Source organism: Entelurus aequoreus, linkage group LG16 (genome assembly GCF_033978785.1).
Source record: "Entelurus aequoreus isolate RoL-2023_Sb linkage group LG16, RoL_Eaeq_v1.1, whole genome shotgun sequence".
NCBI lineage: Eukaryota > Metazoa > Chordata > Actinopteri > Syngnathiformes > Syngnathidae > Entelurus > Entelurus aequoreus.
Window position 1 is genome coordinate 23,605,671 of NC_084746.1, and position 19,854 is coordinate 23,625,524.

Sequence of the window (19,854 nt, forward strand, 5' to 3'; positions counted from 1 at the left end):
CTGATGAAATACACCAAAATAGTATGTCTATATATAGTTCTAAACATGCTACAATTCATAAACTGACCATAAAACATGCTTTTATTTTGTGAAAGTATAATTTTGCGGCCATATTTGACGCACTTTCCTGCAGTGTTTTGTGACGAGCAGGCGGCCTAAAATGCACCAAAAGGCTAAAAAAAATGTAAAAAAATACACAGAACAACCCAAAAATATAATTTTAACCTTATTTTTTCCGAAATCTTCCTTAACTTTGGACCAACAATCACGGAAAAAATTGTGACTTGTGTCATCTTTCTCTATGTAATATGCGAAGTGAGTAAGAGTATTTTTGTATTTCTTTCCTCATATTTCTGCACAATAACTCCGATATGGTAACACTGGCGAGCAGTCGAGAATATGGTGTGTTTTTTTGTCAAGAACATATTATGCCTCATTCATTATTGACATACGTACGTATTTCTTGTCACTTTATGTAGTATATTTGTTATTAGATTTCCAGTTCATTTTCTCACCTACACCCAAAATGTGGTTTCTTTTACTATTTCAATGTCCGTCTATTTGTATTTGTGTTTCACTTTCTCTTCTGCTGTTACAGAATTGCATTATTTTAGTTTTATTAAGATTCAAAGATGGTCTGTTTTTCTCAAACCGTCTCTTTAAAGGTCTACTGAAATGAAATGTTTTTATTTAAACGGGGATAGCAGATCCATTCTATGTGTCATACTTGATCATTTCGCGATATTGCCATATTTTTGCTAAAAGGATTTAGTAGAGAACATCGACGATAAAGTTCGCAACTTTCGGTCGCTGATAAAAAAAAGCCTTGCCTGTACCGGAAGTAGCGCGACGTCACAGGTTGAAAGGCTCCTCCCATTTCCCCATTGTTTACAATGCAGCGAGAGCCATTCGGACAGAGAAAGCGACGATTACCCCATTAATTTGAGCGAGGATGAAAGATTTGTGGATGAGGAACGTGAGTGTGAAGGACTAGAGTGCAGTGCAGGACGTATCTTTTTTCGCTCTGACCGTAACTTAGGTACAAACTGGCTCATTGGATTCCACACTCTCTCATTTTTCTATTGTGGATCACGGATTTGTATTTTAAACCACCTCGGATACTATATCCTCTTGAAAATGAGAGTCGAGAATGTGAAATGGACATTCACAGTGACTTTTATCTCCACGACAATACATCGGCGAAGCTCTTTAGCTAAGGAGCTAACGTGATAGCATCGTGCTTAACTGCAGATAGAAACAAAATAAATAAACCCCTGACTGGAAGGATAGACAGAAAATCAACAATACTATTATTTATACGGTTAATGCTTTCCAGGCTGGCGAAGCTTAACAATGCTGTTGCTAACGACGCCATTGAAGCTAACTTAGCAATGGGACCTCACAGAGCTATGCTAAAAACATTAGCTATCCACCTACGCCAGCCCTCATCTGCTCATCAACACCCGTGCTCACCTGCGTTCCAGCGATCAACGGAGCGACGAAAGACTTCACCCGATCATAGATGCGGTCGGCGGCCCGGAGACAGAGGAAGTCAAAATGAGGTCGGCGGCTAGCGCGTCTGCTATCCATCTCAAATCCTCCTGGTTGTGTTGCTGTAGTCCGCCGCTAATACACCGATCCCACCTACAACTTTGTTCTTTGCAGTCTTCATTGTTCCTTAAACAAATTGCAAAAGATTCCAAACACAGATGTCCAGAATACTGTGGAATTTTGAGATGAAAACAGAGCTTTTTGTATTGGATTCAATGGGGTCCGAATACTTCCGTTTCAACGATTGACGTCACGCGCATACGTCATCATACATAGACGTTTTCAACCGGAAGTTTAGCGGGAAAATTAAAATTGCACTTTATAAGTTAACCCGGCCGTATTGGCATGTTAAAATTTCATCATTGATATATAAACTATCAGACTGCGTGGTCGGTAGTAGTGGGTTTCAGTAGGCCTTTAATGTATTCATGTCTTCTGTGATTATTTGTATTACCTTCTGTGTGTTTTCTCTTGAACAAAACACAGACGATGTGTTGTGTGTTTACAAGACGTTGTAATCGCTGGCTCTCCAGTGTTGATGGCGAACCTTCACTTGCCATACTTGTTCACTGCTCGCTGTACATATCCTACCAAGTCAGACCTACACTGTTTCAATGTCCATTTCTCAGATGATGCAATTGTTGATGACTGAAGTGCTCATATCAACCAAACCTAAACCCCCCCCCCCCCCCCACACACACACACACACCTCCACAACCACCCCCGGATTGTAAATAATGTAAATAATTCAATGTATATACTCTGATGATTAACTTGTGTAATGACTGTATTATGATGATAGTATATATTTGTACCATGAATTGATTTACGTGGACCCCGACTTAAACAAGTTGAAAAACGTATTCAGGTGTTACCATTTAGTGGTCAATTGTACGGAATATGTACTGTACTGTGCAACCTACTAATAAAAGTTTCAATCAATCAATCAATCAGTCTTCTTTCTGCATTGTGGGGAAAATGTCCACAATTCTTGCGAGTGGAGCAGCCCCGTGCTGCACAACAGGGCATTTTGACGCGGCGAAAAAGTAACGAGAGTGCCTTTTGACTAATCATTGAGGAGATCGCCAAAAACCGAGTTGGCCATACTCCCTTTCTAAAGTCATAGAGATGTTTCTTAAGCGCAACAATTATTAATGAAAGTGGTGAAGCTGTATTTTCATTGGCACTTTAATTGTATTGACAGTTTGTTTAAGAAATATATAATGCTGTTATTAATTTAGTTAGAATGTATTTTTTTTTAGCACTGAGTAATTGTTTGGTGTTTATCTCTGGCACTCACTTTATTGTTGCCTCTTTTTGCGCTGCTCTCTAAAATCTAAATAATGGAATTGATTAACTTGCCTCTCAACGAACTTGACAAGATCTCAGGTTTCGGTGGAACCTGCTTGTCCTAGGAAAACGGTTGTTGCTAGACACACAGACTCTTGGGAGAAGAGGAGTGCCGCGTGCCTGGCGACCCTTTCGAGGACGTTGAAGATAGCTACCTATTCGGAATTATGACAGCAGAACACATGCTGATTGGAGTAAGTGTACCTCTGGTTTGCTGACAAATTGAAAGATGCTGGCAGCCATTTACTCCAAAGCTGCCACAAATGATTGGAGGATGTGGGCAGAACTGTGGACACTCTTGTGATTTGGATAACATCAAACCATCTGCCATGCGGGATGAATTTGAGGACCAGAAGTAAACAATTAAGAATGAAAAGAAAAATAAATGTTCCCTCGCTAACACAAACATTGTAATTTGGATGTTTTCCATGGCTTTGAGACTCTCTGAAGAATAGTGCAGTGAATACACAACAAACCCCTTTCCTGTCTCTCGTGGACACACACCTGTTGTGGACTTTGGACTGACTGGCGGTTGCGAGAGCACGAAGGTTGCAGAACAGAGAGACAATGCAGGCTTACACACACACACATACACATGCATGCATTCACAAAAAATACACGCCACACACATACCTCACCAGCCATCCCAGGCCTTTGACCCCACGTGGTATGATAGGCAAAGCAGCGCCCGTAGTAGCTGGCAGCTTCGGGCCGGATGCCCACCCCCTGACCCCTCGTTGCAAGTCTCGAGTTGTATGTTGTAATATGTATATGTACTTTGTTATCAAGTTGTTTTTTCTCACTCCAGTCTGGGCCCAGTCTGAGATTTACTTTTTTTTTTACTCATCCTCCCCCAGCATCTACCTTTTCCCACCTTTTACGGGGCGCCGTATGTGGCGATCCATCAGTGTTCCTGTTCTGTAACTCAGTGTTTGTCTAATCTTGAACAGGTTTGTGCTGAATACAACATTTTTGTTGTTTTTGTGCAATGACAATATCAATCAATCAATCAAAGTTTACTTATATAGCCCTAAATCACAGGTGTCTCAAAGGGCTGCACAAGCCACAACGACATCCTCGGCTCAGATCCCACATCAGGGCAAGAAAAACTCAACCCAATGGGATGACAATGAGAAACCTTGGAGGGGACCGCAGATGTGGGGACCACCCTGGGCGACCGGTGCAATGGACATCGAGTGGATCTAGCATGATATTGTGAGAGACCAGTCCATAGTGGATCTAGCATAATAGTGTGAGAGTACAGTCCATAGTGGATCTAACATAATAGTGTGAGAGTCCAGTCCATAGTGGATCTAACATACTGTAATGGTGTGAGAGTACAGTCCATAGTGGATGTTCAAACCCCGTTTCCATATGAGTTGGGAAATTGTGTTGGATGTAAATATAAACGGAATACAATGATTTGCAAATAATTTTCAACCCATATTCAGTTGAATATGCTACAAAGACAACATATTTGATGTTCAAACTGATAAACATTTTTTTTTTGCAAATAATCATTAACTTTAGAATTTGATCCCAGCAACACGTGACTAAGAAGTTGGGAAAGGTGGCAATAAATACTGATAAAGTTGAGGAATGCTCATCAAACACTTATTTGGAACATCCCACAGGTGTGCAGGCTATTTGGGAACAGGTGGGTGCTATGATTGGGTATAAAAACAGCTTCCCAAAAAATGCTCAGTCTTTCACAAGAAAGGATGGGGCGAGGTACACCCCTTTGTCCACAACTGCGTGAGCAAATAGTCAAACAGTTTAAGAACAACATTTCTCAAAGTGCAATTGCAAGAAATTTAGGGATTTCAACATCTACGGTCCATAATATCATCAAAAGGTTCAGAGAATCTGGAGAAATCACTCCACGTAAGCGGCATGGCCGGAAACCAACATTGAATTACCGTGACCTTCGATCCCTCAGACGGCACTGTATCAAAAACGGACATCAATCTCTAAAGGATATCACCACATGGGCTCAGGAACACTTCAGAAAACCACAGTCACTAAATACAGTTTGTCGCTACATCTGTAAGTGCAAGTTAAAGCTCTACTATGCAAAGCGAAAGCCATTTATCAACAACATCCAGAAACACCACCGGCTTCTCTGGGCCCGAGATCATCTAAGATGGACTCATGCAAAGTGGAAAAGTGTTCTGTGGTCTGACGAGTCCACATTTCAAGGCAAGATGGCGGCGCATGGTATGCTGCGGCTATGCTAACGCTCTTGGGAGTGTAGAGCGATTTTGCAAAAAACACCCGTCATTTCTGTCAATTTCATGGCTGGCTCAAAGCGTGAACACTCTGTGATCACATACGACCGACAGACAATTCTGGATGTGGATGGATCGGGTCGTTATAGACTGAAAGATGCATGTACGGTGGACCTCCTCGCTAGCATGGGAATACTTCGTGGGCTACATCGAGCGGCCTTTGTAGGAGTGGAGTCAAGTGCTAGCGGTGACCGCCAATGGAGACGACATAAGCGGTGCGAGCGGAAGCAGAAGCGGGGATGCCGAGCTGGGCTAACAACAAAGAGAAAAGCTAACCAAAGAAGCGTGGAGTCTCCGGGTAAGAAGCCATTCAAACTAGAACTAGCCGGCGTCAGGCTGGATAATCCCTGCACACATAGCAATTCTCTTAGAATAAAACACAACTCACATAATGTTTTTTCTTTTGTGACGTGTCAGAGGCAGACATACATTGTACTGAGGTAGCTAACTATGATGCGTTCAGTTTATCGCAACATCAAGCAAACAATCTGAATATCCCCGTCGTATCAATTCCTAGATATGGTCGAAACTATTTAAAGTGCAATACGCATAATAAACGCAACATTATTAATATTGCTACTTCGGATAATTTCAACAAACAATCCTCAAAACAGCCCACTACCTATAATATGGGCTTTTAAAACATAAGATCATTATCTTCCAAAACGTTATTAGTTAATGAAGTCATTAGAGACAACAAACTTGACGTCGTTGGTCTCGCCGAGACCTGGCTCAAACCAGACGATTTTTTTGCGCTAAATGAGGCATCTCCTCCTAACTATACCAATACACATGTTGCCCGACCTCTTAAAAGGGGAGGGGGTGTCACACTAATATACAATGAAAACTATAACCTTACACCTAACCTAAATAATAAATATAACTCGTTTGAGGTGCTCACTTTGAGGTTTGTCACACCGCTGCCTCTCCACCTGGCTGTTATCTACCTCCCCCCTGGGCCCTATTCGGACTTCATCAGTGAATTCTCAGAGTTTGTTGCTGATCTAGTGACGCACGCCGACAATATAATCATAATGGGGGACTTTAATATCCATATGAATACCCCATCGGACCCTCCATGCGTGGCGCTCCAGACTATAATTGATAGCTGTGGTCTTACACAAATAATAAATGAACCCACGCATCGCAACGGTAATACGATAGATCTAGTGCTTGTCAGGGGTGTCACCACCTTTAAAGTTACGATACTCTCGTACACTAAAGTAATGTCCGATCATTACCTTATAAAATTTGAAGTTCTGACTCATTGTCAACAAACTAATAATAATAATAATAACTACTATAGCAGCCGCAACATTAATGCTGCCACAACGACGACTCTTACTGACCTACTGCCTTCGGTAATGGCACCATTCCCAAATTATGTGGGCTCTGTTGATAACCTCACTAACAACAACTTTAATGACGCCCTGCGCGAAACCATTGATATTGTAGCACCGCTAAAGCTAAAAAGGGCCCCTAAAAGGCGTACCCCATGGTTTACAGAAGAAACTAAAGCCCAGAAATTATCATGTAGAAAGCTGGAACGTAAATGGCGTGCGACTAAACTTGAGGTTTTCCATCAAGCATGGTGTGATAGTTTAATAACTTATAAACGCATGCTTACCTCAGCTAAAGCTAAATGTTACTCAAATCTCATCCACCTCAACAAAAATGATCCTAAATTTCTGTTTAGTACAGTAGCATCGCTAACCCAACAAGGGACTCCTCCCAGTAGCTCCACCCACTCAGCAGATGACTATATGAATTTCTTTAATAAGAAAATTGAAGTCATTAGAAAAGAGATTAAAGACAATGCATCTCAGCTACAACTGGGTTCTATTAACACAAATACGACTGTATATACGACGGATACCGCCCTCCAAAATAGTTTCTCTCTCTTTGATGAAATAACATTGGAGGAATTGTCAAAATGTGTAAATGGGACAAAACAAACAACATGTTTACTTGACCCAATTCCTGGGAAACTTATCAAGGAGCTTTTTGTATTACTAGGTCCATCAGTGTTAAATATTATAAACTTATCACTTTCCTCTGGCACTGTTCCCCTAGCATTCAAAAAAGCGGTTATTCATCCTATACTCAAAAGACCTAACCTCGATCCTGATCTCCTGGTAAACTACCGGCCGGTGTCCCACCTTCCGTTTATCTCGAAAATCCTCGAAAAAATTGTAGCACAGCAGCTAAATGAACACTTAGCGTCTAACAATCTCTGTGAAACTTTTCAGTCCGGTTTCAGGGCAAATCACTCTACGGAGACAGCCCTCGCAAAAATGACTAATGATCTATTGCTAACGATGGATTCTGATGCTTCATCTATGTTGCTGCTTCTTGATCTTAGCGCCGCTTTCTATACTGTTGATCATAATATTTTATTAGAGCGTATCAAAACGTGTATTGGGATGACAGACTTAGCCTTGTCTTGGTTTAACTCTTATCTTACTGACAGGATGCAGTGTGTCTCCCATAACAATGTGACCTCGGACTATGTTAAGGTAACGTGCGGAGTTCCCCAGGGTTCGGTTCTTGGCCCTGCACTCTTTAGTATTTACATGCTGCCGCTAGGTGACATCATACGCAAATACGGTGTTAGCTTTCACTGTTATGCGGATGACACTCAACTCTACATGCCCCTAAAGCTGACCAACACGCCGGATTGTAGTCAGCTGGAGGCGTGTCTTAATGAAATTAAACAATGGATGTCCGCTAACTTTTTGCAACTCAACGCTAAGAAAACGGAAATGCTGATTATCGGTCCTGCTCAACACCGACATCTATTTAATAATACCACCTTAACATTTGACAACCAAACAATTAAACAAGGCGACTCGGTAAAGAATCTGGGTATTATCTTCGACCCAACTCTCTCGTTTGAGTCGCACATTAAGAGTGTTATTAAAACGGCCTTCTTTCATCTTCGTAATATCGCTAAAATTCGTCCCATTTTGTCCACAAGCGATGCTGAGATCATTATCCATGCGTTCGTTACATCTCGTCTCGATTACTGTAACGTTTTATTTTCGGGCCTCCCTATGTCTAGCATTAAAAGATTACAGATGGTACAAAATGCGGCTGCTAGACTTTTGACAAAAACAAGAAAGTTTGATCATATTACGCCTATACTGGCTCACTTGCACTGGCTTCCTGTGCACCTAAGATGCGACTTTAAGGTTTTACTACTTACGTATAAAATACTACACGGTCAAGCTCCTGCCTATCTTGACGATTGTATTGTACCATATGTCCCGGCAAGAAATCTGCGTTCAAAGAACTCCAGCTTATTAGTGATTCCCAGAGCCCAAAAAAAGTCTGCGGGCTATAGAGCGTTTTCTATTCGGGCTCCAATACTATGGAATGCCCTCCCGGTAAAAGTTAGAGACGCTACCTCAGTAGAAGCATTTAAGTCTCATCTTAAAACTCATTTGTATACTCTAGCCTTTAAATAGACTCCCTTTTTAGACCAGTTGATCTGCCGTTTCTTTTCTTTTCTTTTCTACTCTGCTCCCAACCCGGGGTGGACCGCTAGCCTGTCCATCAGATGGGGACATCTCTACGCTGCTGACCCGTCTCCACTCGGGATGGTTCCTGCTGGCCCCACTATGGACTGGACTTTCGCTGATGTGTTGGACTTTCACAATATTATGTCAGACCCACTCGACATCCATTGCTTTCGGTCTCCCCTAGAGGGGGGGGGGGGGGGGGGGGGGGGGGTTACCCACATATGCGGTCCTCTCCAAGATTTCTCATAGTCATTCACATTGACGTCCCACTGGGGTGAGTTTTCCTTGCCCGTATGTGGGCTCTGTACCGAGGATGTCGTTGTGGCTTGTACAGCCCTTTGAGACACTTGTGATTTAGGGCTATATAAATAAACATTGATTGATTGATTGATTGTTTTTGGAAATATTCGACATTGTGTCATCAGGACCAAATGGGAAGCGAACCATCCAGACTGTTATCGACGCAAAGTTCAAAAGCCAGCATCTGTGATGGTATGGGGGTGCATTAGTGCCCAAGGCATGGGTAACTTACACATCTGTGAAGGCGCCATTAATGCTGAAAGGTACATACAGGTTTTGGAACAACATATGCTACCATCTAAGCGCCGTCTTTTTCATGGACGCCCCTGCTTATTTCAGCAAGACAATGCCAAGCCACATTCAGCACATGTTACAACAGCGTGGCTTCGTAAAAAAAGAGTGCGGGTACTTTCCTGGCCCGCCTGCAGTCCAGACATGTCTCCCATCGAAAATGTGTGGCACATTATGAAGCGTAAAATACGACAGCGGAGACCCCGGACTGTTGAACGACTGAAGCTCTACATAAAACAAGAATGGGAAAGAATTCCACTTTCAAAGCTTCAACAATTAGTTTCCTCAGTTCCCAATCGTTTATTGAGTGTTGTTAAAAGAAAATGTGATGTAACACAGTGGTGAACATGCCCTTTCCCAACTACTTTGGCACGTGTTGCAGCCATGAAATTCTAAGTTAATTATTATTTGCAAAAAAATAATTAAGTTTATGAGTTTGAACATCAAATATCTTGTCTTTGTAGTGCATTCAATTGGATATGGGTTGAAAAGGATTTGCAAATCATTGTATTCTGTTTATATTTACATTTAACACAATTTCCCAACTCATATGGAAACGGGGTTTGTAACATAATAGTGTGAGAGTCCATTCCATAGTGGATCTAACATAATAGTGTGAGAGTATAGTCCATAGTGGATCTAACATAATAGTGTGAGAGTCCAGTCCATAGTGGATCTAACATAATAGTGTGAGAGTCCAGTCCATAGTGGATCTAACATAATAGTGTGAGAGTATAGTCCATAGTGGATCTAACATAATAGTGTGAGAGCCCAGTCCATAGTGGATCTAACATAATAGTGTGAGAGTCCAGTCCATAGTGGATCTAACATAATAGTGTGAGAGTCCAGTACATAGTGGATCTAACATAATAGTGTGAGAGTCCAGTCCATAGTGGATCTAACATAATAGTGTGAGAGTCCAGTCCATAGTGGATCTAACATAATAGTGTGAGAGTCCAGTCCATAGTGGATCTAACATAATAGCGTGAGAGTCCAGTCCATAGTGGACCTAACATAATAGTGTGAGAGTATAGTCCATAGTGGATCTAACATAATAGTGTGAGAGTCCAGTCCATAGTGGATCTAACATAATAGTGTGAGAGTCCAGTCCATAGTAGATCTAACATAATAGTGTGAGAGTCCAGTCCATAGTGGATCTAACATAATAGTGTGAGAGTCCAGTCCATAGTAGATCTAACATAATAGTGTGAGAGTCCAGTCCATAGTGGATCTAACATAATAGTGTGAGAGTCCAGTCCATAGTGGATCTAACATAATAGTGTGAGAGTCCAGTCCATAGTGGATCTAACATAATAGCGTGAGAGTCCAGTCCATAGTGGACTTAACATAATAGTGTGAGAGTATAGTCCATAGTGGATCTAACATAATAGTGTGAGAGTCCAGTCCATAGTGGATCTAACATAATAGTGTGAGAGTCCAGTCCATAGTAGATCTAACATAATAGTGTGAGAGTCCAGTCCATAGTGGATCTAACATAATAGTGTGAGAGTCCAGTCCATAGTAGATCTAACATAATAGTGTGAGAGTACAGTCCATGGATGACAAAAGGATTAAAAAAATGCTTGTAAGAAGAAGAATACACTATATAGAAAATTTATAGCACAAAGACCTATAGAGGCAGAAATTAAGAACAAAAAGTATAAAAACAAGTTAACAGACATACTACGATCATGTAGAAAAGAATATTACAGTGAATTATTGGACAGGAACAAAAATAATATGAGAGCAACATGGGGCATCCTCAATAGCATTATTAAAAATGGAACTAAGAGGGACTACCCTCAATACTTCTTAGATGAAAATAAAAAAAATGACAACATAAAGGAAGTAGTTGAAAGCTTCAATAATTATTTTGTAAATATTGGACCAAAATTGGAAGAAAGGATTCCAGACCCAGTTCCAATTGAGGACTATAATGATACCATAGAGCGAAATCCCAACTCCATGTTCCTCAGTAATGTGACACAGGAGGAAATAGTGACAATCGTGAAAAAATGTAAATCTAAGACTTCAACTGATTGTAACGGAATTGATATGGAAACGATAAAAAAGGTTATTGAAGAGATCTCAGGACCATTAATGTATATTAGTAACCTATCATTTCAAACAGGTACATTTCCAAACAAAATGAAAATAGCTAAAGTTGCACCAATTTATAAGACTGGAGACAAACATCAATTTACAAATTATAGACCTGTTTCTCTACTTCCACAATTTTCTAAAATCATTGAAAAACTGTTCAATAACAGATTAGAAAGTTTCATAAATAAAAATAGAATACTCAAAGAGAACCAATATGGATACAGAGCTAATGTCTCAACTTCAATGGCTTTAATTGAAATTACAGAAGAAATTACCAATGCAATAGATAGTAAAAAATGTGCGGCAGCGGTTTTTATGGATCTAACTAAAGCATTTGACACAATTAATCACAATATTTTAATCAAAAAACTAGAACGATATGGCATCAGAGGGTTAGTCTTAAACTGGATAAGAAGTTATCTAACGAACAGGAAACAATACGTGAAGCTAGGCGAACACACGTCTACAACGCTAAATATATCCTGTGGTGTACCTCAGGGATCAATACTAGGACCTAAATTATTCAATCTCTATATAAATGACATTTGTAAAGTTACAAAAGATTTAAAGTTAGTATTATTTGCGGATGATACAACAGCGTTTTGTTCAGGAGAAAACACAGGAGATAATACAAATAATAACAGAAGAAATTAATAAATTAAAAAGATGGTTTGACAAAAACAGACTATCGTTGAATCTTAGTAAAACTAAAATAATGCTATTTGGTAACAGTAGAAGAGAAAGTCAAACACAAATACAAATAGACGGAATAGAAATTGAAAGAGTAAACGAAACCAAATTTCTAGGTATAATGATTGATGATAAATTGAACTGGAAATCTCACGTAAAAAATATACAACATAAAGTTGCAAGAAACACGTCAATAATGAATAAAGCAAAACATGTTCTAGACCAAAAATCCCTTCATATTCTCTACTGCTCACTAGTGTTACCATATCTGAGCTACTGTGTAGAAATATGGGGAAATAATTACAAAAGTACACTTCATTCATTAACGGTGTTACAAAAAAGATCAGTTAGAATAATACATAATGTTGGATATAGAGAACATACAAACCCTTTATTTATTGAATCAAAAATACTGAAATTCCACGACATAGTGAATTTGCAAACAGCTAAAATTATGCACAAAGCAAACTATAACCTGCTACCCAAGAATATACAACAATTCTTCTCAAAAAAAGAGGAGAAATATAATCTTAGAGAAAAACGTAATTTAAAACATTTGTTTGCACGTACAACACTTAAGACCTTCAGTATATCAGTATGTGGAATTAAATTATGGAATGGATTAAGGAAAGCAATCAAACAATGTACTAATATGATACACTTCAAGAAACTCTTCAAACTTAAAGTGTTTACAAAGTACAAAGACGAACCATGACAAACATTCTCAATTTATTTCATCCATCCATTCATTCATTCTTAAAGTAATCTTACTTATCTCATCATATGAAATATGACTTACTTCACCAATTATTATTATTAAATTCTTACTATTATTTATTTATTTATTTTTATTGTGATTACTTATGGAGTTTATTGTGAAAAAACTGTGAACGGGAAGTGAACAAAAAGTTTTGCAACTGTTATGTAAAGAAAAGGGGTAGGATTAAATAAGCTCTGCTTCTTCCTACTCCTTTTCGAACATGTTGAAAAGAAACTGGAAATTGTGATGTATCATGTTGTATGCTTGCATGTTCGAAATAAACTCAAACTCAACAGTGGATCTAACATAATAGTGTGAGTCCAGTCCATAGTGGATCTAACATAATAGTGTGAGAGTACAGTCCATAGTGGGGCCAGCAGGAGATCAAAAGTGTAGCCTTACTTTTGAGTGCTTTCTATCAGGCATGCTTGTTTTGTTGGCATGAAAAATTACAACATTAATTCGAGGCAGTTTGCTGCGAATACGCCTGTTTGCCCTCTAAGGACCTGATTTACTAAGATTCAAATACCATAAAATAGTGTGTACTATGAGTGGGCCTGTTGTGTGTGATCTACTCACACTGCGTGTGCAATTAAACATTGATGCCGACTGTCTTTTTAAATAAGGATATTGGCGGGGCTTTTGCCACAGAGACACTCTCATTTTCTTTTTTTTGTCCTGTCCAGCCACTCTGGCAAGTCATATAGTTGATGTAGATGCCCATTATTGCTGTACATATTTACTTTACAAAAGAGAAGTGTGGGATACTTCTCTTGTTGCCCTATTTGTGTTTGACTTTAATACACAGATTTACAACATATAACGATAAAATGTAATATCAGAAATTATCGGTATGGTATCGGTTTCAAAATTATCGGTATCGGTTTCAAAAAGTAAAATCTATGACTTTTTAAAACGCCGCTGTGTACACGGACGTAGGAAGATGTACTGTGCGCCAATAAACCTTGAAGGCACTGCCTTTGCGTGCTGGCCTAGTCACATAATATCTACGGCTTTTCACATAAGTGAAAACACTTGTAACAGTGTTAAACAACATTAACACTGTTACAAATATGCGCCACATTGTGAACCCACACCAAACAAGAATGACAAACACATTTCGGGAGAACATCCACACCGTAACACAACATAAACACACCAGAACAAATACCCAGAACCCCTTGCAGATGCTTGTTTTCATTCAGAAAAATCTACCTCTCACACGTGATGACGAGGAGAAAAAGAATTAGCCCACTCTTTGAGCTTCATCTGTTGCACAAATAGACTAATAGTCTGGACTGGTTGAAGCTGTTTTATTTATGTTTTGTGCCTTTTTTCCCCATGCACTTTAAAGGATGGCTATGTTTTCTACTAGTCTAGACTGAAGCAGTTTTGTTAATGTTCATGCACTTTAAAGGATGGCTGTGTTATCTACTAGTCTTGACTGAAGCAGTTTTATTAATGTTCATGCACTTTAAAGGATGGCTGTGTTATCTACTAGTCTAGACTGAAGCAGTTTTTTATTTTTGTGCCTTTCTTGTTTTTATTTGCACATTTTTGTTACTCATACGAATAGGGCAGATTGAGCCCAGTTTATAGTATACTCTGGACTGAAGCTATGTGCCTTCATTGTTTTTGTAGCTGTTGTTTTGAGGCATGTTTAAAAAAAAAAAAAAAAGCACTTTGTGAAAGTCAAAGTTAACAGCGTTTCCCATAGTTGTAGTGGGTATCAGGATTATTTCAGGGAGAGCATGTACCACATTCCAAGCTGCTGTTTTGAGTCATGTTAAAAATAATAATGCACTTTGTGACTTCAATAATAAATATGGCAGTGCCATGTTGGCACTTTTTTCCATAACTTGAGTTGATTTATTTTGGAAAACCTTGTTATATTGTTTAATGCATCCAGCGGGGCATCACAACAAAATTAGGCATAATAATGTGTTAATTCCACAACTGTATATATCGGTATCGGTTGATATCGGTATCGGTAATTAAGAGTTGGACAATATCGGAATATCGGATATCGGCAAAAAAGCCATTATCGGACATCTCTAGTTTGGGGTAAAATATTATATTAAATAGCGAGGACATGACCTTGGTGTCCTCAATGGTAGTTACAGCCATGATTGAAATATGGCAATGTTTGAATTTACATGAATCATTAGCAGGTAGTACTGCCAGAATTTGTTCGGTAGCAATAAAAATACAGAATTCGGTAGCCTTCCTTACCTGTACGCTAGTGTGGAAAAAGGCAAGCTCTCCCTATTGAGGAAGAATTTGAATGACTGGAAGTGACGAGCTCAGAAGTTACCTTGCCAGTCTCTCGCTGAACAAATGGACTTGGTGGAGCTCTTCTGGGTCATCAGGATCAAGTACCATCAGACAGTGAAAGTTACCATCACCCACATGGCCAGCAATGGGACCTGCACAGCAGTACATTTACATTTTCAGAACTTCTAAATGTAAATTACACACAAAGAATACATCTTAAAAATTTAAATTAAATCAGTATTTTTTGTTTTGTTGTTAAAATTGAAGGGGAAGACTACTGGGAAGTAGGGTTTTTCTTTTTTTTATATTTCTTTTTTTATATTTATGGATTATCTGATTTTGTCTGGATTATTTTACTGTATTTAATCTTAGACCCTGTTAAAATATATAATATTTAGTATGCACCTGAATTGGACACAAGCTGTGCTGTGCTGCCAACAAGCTAGCTTAGCAGCGATAACTGTTGGCCAACCGTAGGACTGCCAAGTTTCAGAAAATGACAAGAGTGAAACTGGCATTTATGTTCCAGTTTTGCACATATTTCCATGAATTCAATATGTGCAACGGGAATTAAGTCAACTGTTTCTATTTACAAATGCACTGTTTTTAAAAGTTGCAAATGATGAATGCTTATTTAGTGAAACAAAAAGAAATGTAAAACTGCATTAATATACATAAATTAAAGATGAATACATTCTTAATCGAATCCTAGCTCCTGAATTGTAACTGTAATCAAATCGTGAGGTGCCCAAAGATTTACAACTGTAGTATTAATACATGCTCTACATTTTCTGTTTGATTACAATAATCACACAGCCCTGCATAATGGTTCCCTATTAATTTCAAAGAGCAATTTAGATATTTATGTCATAACCTCATTCTAGTAATGATATCTTCCTCTTTCCTAGTTTTATCCTCTTATTACTCCTACACTCCTCTGGACTTTTTAATACTGCTTACCTTTTCTTTCTTTATTCCAATTATCCTGCCATTTTTATTTACTTTACCACACTACCAGCTTTATTTACGGAACTATTTCAGATATAACATCCTATGTTGTTTCTATAAAGCTTTATTCTTTAGGCTGATTAAATACACTGCTGCAGCCCGAGCACACAACTTTACTTACATTGATTTTTTTTTCTGTCCATTTAGCTGCCATGCAAATTGCTATTAATTCCCCTGGTAAAAAACGGTAACTAGTCACAAATTATTTTATTCAAAATTATGTTTTCTTGTGGAATAACGTACTTGATTATTTTTAATTTTAGATGCATCTGTATATATCTGATAATGCTTTAAAGTTAGATTCTTTAATAATTGCATATCCACGTCTGGGATGTCGTACATCCTCTGTGGTATCCCAGAATTAGTATAGTACTATCAATTTGATCTTTTTTTTATACATCTCCTATTACCCATCCAAAACTCAGATTGTAGGTGGGGTTATTTTTACCCTTCGTGTTCATATTTCGCTGTGTTTGTTCCATTTTTGTTGCGTTTCACTTAAATGTAAAAAATGTCGATCAAGAGGGTGTGTGACGTTCATATGTTGTCAATTTTCAGTGTTTTATCTTTCAAAGTTAATATTGTAAAGCCCACATTCTTCATTTTCATGTTCATTTTGGGTGTCTCATTCAGTAAAAATTTTTTGAATTCCATTCCGTTTTTTAAGGCGGTCTGTCATAACGTTTTTAGCATTCAGACATTATTGTGAGGTTTTGTATTAGTGTTCCTAAAAATAGATATACCGGCTCCCAGACACATTTTTTTCTCTAAATTTGGCCCTCCGAAGCAAAATAATTGCCCAGGCCTGGTTTAGTATATTGAGCATTACCAGAGCCGCCTTAACCTAACGGGGGGGGGGGGGGGGGGGGGGACTGGAACTGAGCGGTTTTGGGTCCCCCCAAACCGTCCCGAAAACAAAGTTTGAACAAAAATCATGATTTTACTCAACTAAACATCAACAATGCAAAACTTTTGTCATGACCTGTCAATTTGAGGTAATGTCTTGTTTAGTTGTTGGGTGTTTGTAGGTTTACTTCCTGTTTTATGCTCTGATTTAGTTCCTTTTCTGTACGTGTTGGTTTGCAGTGGCTTCACCCCTGATTCCAGGTGATTAGTGATTATTCTTTTCACCTGCTGCCAATTACCACAAGGACTATCTAAACCAGTTTTACAGCTTAATGGGTTGTTGGATCATTGCTCTTTTGTTACAGACACTGCTGCTTTCTCCTTATGGAAAACATGAGTTTTTTGGATTCTGATTTGTTTTTGTATTTTTGCACTTTGTTGCTTAATGGACCTTTTGCCTGTCCATTTATGTGTGCACTATCTAGCATATCTGTAGTTTTTGCTGTCTTGCATTTTCTGTATATTGTGCCACAACTTTTGAGCACCTCTTTTTGTTATTAAAGACTTTATTCACATCGACTACCACTATGTCATTGCATCTTGAGGTCACGCCACCGACACAAAGAGCCGAACGTAACAAATATCATCCATTTTTAAAATAATTGTGTTCATAATTACATCTCGCATGCACATTGGTGGGAGTGTGACAGGCAAGCCCATGCATTAAGGTGGCTCTGTGCGTATGCTATACTTTGGTGTAACACAGCTTTAGACAGAATTGTGAACAATATTTGAGAGGAATAGGTACTTTGTGTATGTAGTAATAGTTTTAGATCTTCGAGGTTAAGTCATGAAAAATGTCAGCAAAAACAAAAGTGTTGCGTTCATATTTTTGTTCATAGTTCTCAGCATCCTGATTCCCTTTCCTTTTCTTTGATGCGCTGCCATCAGAAGAGTCTGCCTACGCTTGGGAGACATCATGAAGGGAAAAAAGTTCACTAAAAATAACAATTGATGTTGTCCTTCCTCAGTGGAGCAACGCTCGAGTAAGTATTCTTCCATTGTGCACACCTATCTACTTCTCTGTTTAATGAATATTTTGTATTAATCATTCATGGGAGTGCGTATCCTGCGATGAGGTGGCGACTTGTCCAGGGTGTACCCCGCCTTCCGCCCGATTGTAGCTGAGATAGGCTCCAGCGCCCCCCGCGACCCCGAAGGGAATAAGCGGTAGAAAATGGATGGATGGGAGTGCATATCACAACTAAATGCCGTAACATGAGGACAACCGGTAATGTTACAATGGAACGGTGTGCTGTATAAGAGTCAAATGGTACATTAGTGGTGCATGTGTATCAGTGGCGTGCAGTCACTAGAGGCAGGTGAGGCAGGGCCTCACCTGCCATCATGGAAAGAACATTTTTTTACCAGTGATTATACTATAGTTATTTTCCATTTAACTTCACCAGTTTTAGATTATTTTTATTGAAAATCGCTGAATTTTCACATTTGCCGTTCAAATACTGAGAAGAGACGGTGCAGTGATCAGCAGCCAGTTGAGGCACGTCACTGAGTTGAGCCTCACCATGGATTGCGCAATGACTCGGCTAACTGCTGGCCTGCTGTGCAGTGAGACAGTATTGCTATATGAACTATATTATACATTTCCATAGTTTAGTTAGCTGAGGTATATAATGTACAGTGTATTTTGTCAACAACTGTATGTGTGTAACGTATTTCTTGTGCTGAGCAATCATAAAACTGCTGCGAAGACACACTGGCTGAGGCTCGCCTCGCAGTAATCCCGCCTCCTTGTGCCGGTGCACCCCCGCCGTAGAAAACGGGAGGGAGGGGGGGGTCCATGTTATATCAACTAAAGCCCACACTTAAACTTTCCACGTGCAAGATTGAATCTATTGTAACCTATTTTTATGGGCTTTCCTCTTTGTGATGTTAATTCCTGTTACACGCTGTTATACAGTATATGCCTTGCGCTCTTATTTTGAAGGCGCTAAGAGCGGAAGTGATGACACGTTGGAGTGGAGCGGAGGTTTTTGAAAGAAGGTAAATAAAGTGGTCCTGTATATGCGACATTTATAAACCCTTGGTTACACTATTTAAAAAAGTTATTTAATAAGAAGCCAAAAAGTGCAAAAACAATAATGTTCGTGTTGGAGGAGTTGTGCATTCTACGACGGGAGTGCATTAATCCAGCACAACAGCAGGGCATGGACTTCATTTATAAGTAAAGGTAAGACCATAATAACGTTTTTTTTTATTAAATATGCTTTTTTGTGTGCTACAGTTTGTATGTGTAAAGTTAAAGTTAAGTTAAAGTACCAATCATTGTCACACACACACTAGGTGTGGTGAAATTTGTCCTCTGCATTTGACCCATCACTTGATCACCCCCTGTGAGGTGTGGGCAGCAGTGGGCAGCAGCGGCGCCGCGCCGGGGAATAATTTTTGGTGATTTAACCCCCAATTCCAACCCTTGATGCTGAGTGCCAAGCAGGGAAGAATGCTGGTATGAGCTTTTAAACATAACCTGTTAACTGCTGCCAATCAAATGGTGAATAAGATACTCTTTAGGGTTCATACGTTTGTAAATCTGACTGTGATGAAGTCAGTGCCTCACCAGCCATGAACCTCACCGCACGTCACTGATGTGTATACACTAGCATGTAGCACCTTAACATTTGCAGCTCACCTGTAAGTTTGTTCTCAAGCAGGTCGGCCTTTGTTTCTACTATGATTTGAGGCAGTTGAGAAATGGGAACACACACATCTGTAGAGTAGGCCTACGCACATGCAAACACACACACAAGGAATCAGATGTAATGTTTAATGTCGTTAACAGTCTGTGATGGAG

The 19,854-nt window shown here is 39.3% G+C and overlaps 1 protein-coding gene across 1 annotated transcript in view; it reads right to left on the reverse strand.

Annotated features, from left to right (window-relative positions):
• The window catches only part of ldhd (lactate dehydrogenase D), a 43,293-nt gene that overhangs the window by 922 nt on the left and 22,517 nt on the right, over positions 1-19,854 (reverse strand). Inside the window, exons 10-11 of the mRNA XM_062022422.1 lie at positions 19,693-19,783; positions 15,169-15,280 (exon numbers count right to left, since the gene is read on the reverse strand). Coding sequence (XP_061878406.1) covers positions 15,169-15,280; positions 19,693-19,783 — 203 coding nt within the window. The remainder of the gene's footprint in view (positions 1-15,168; positions 15,281-19,692; positions 19,784-19,854) is intronic.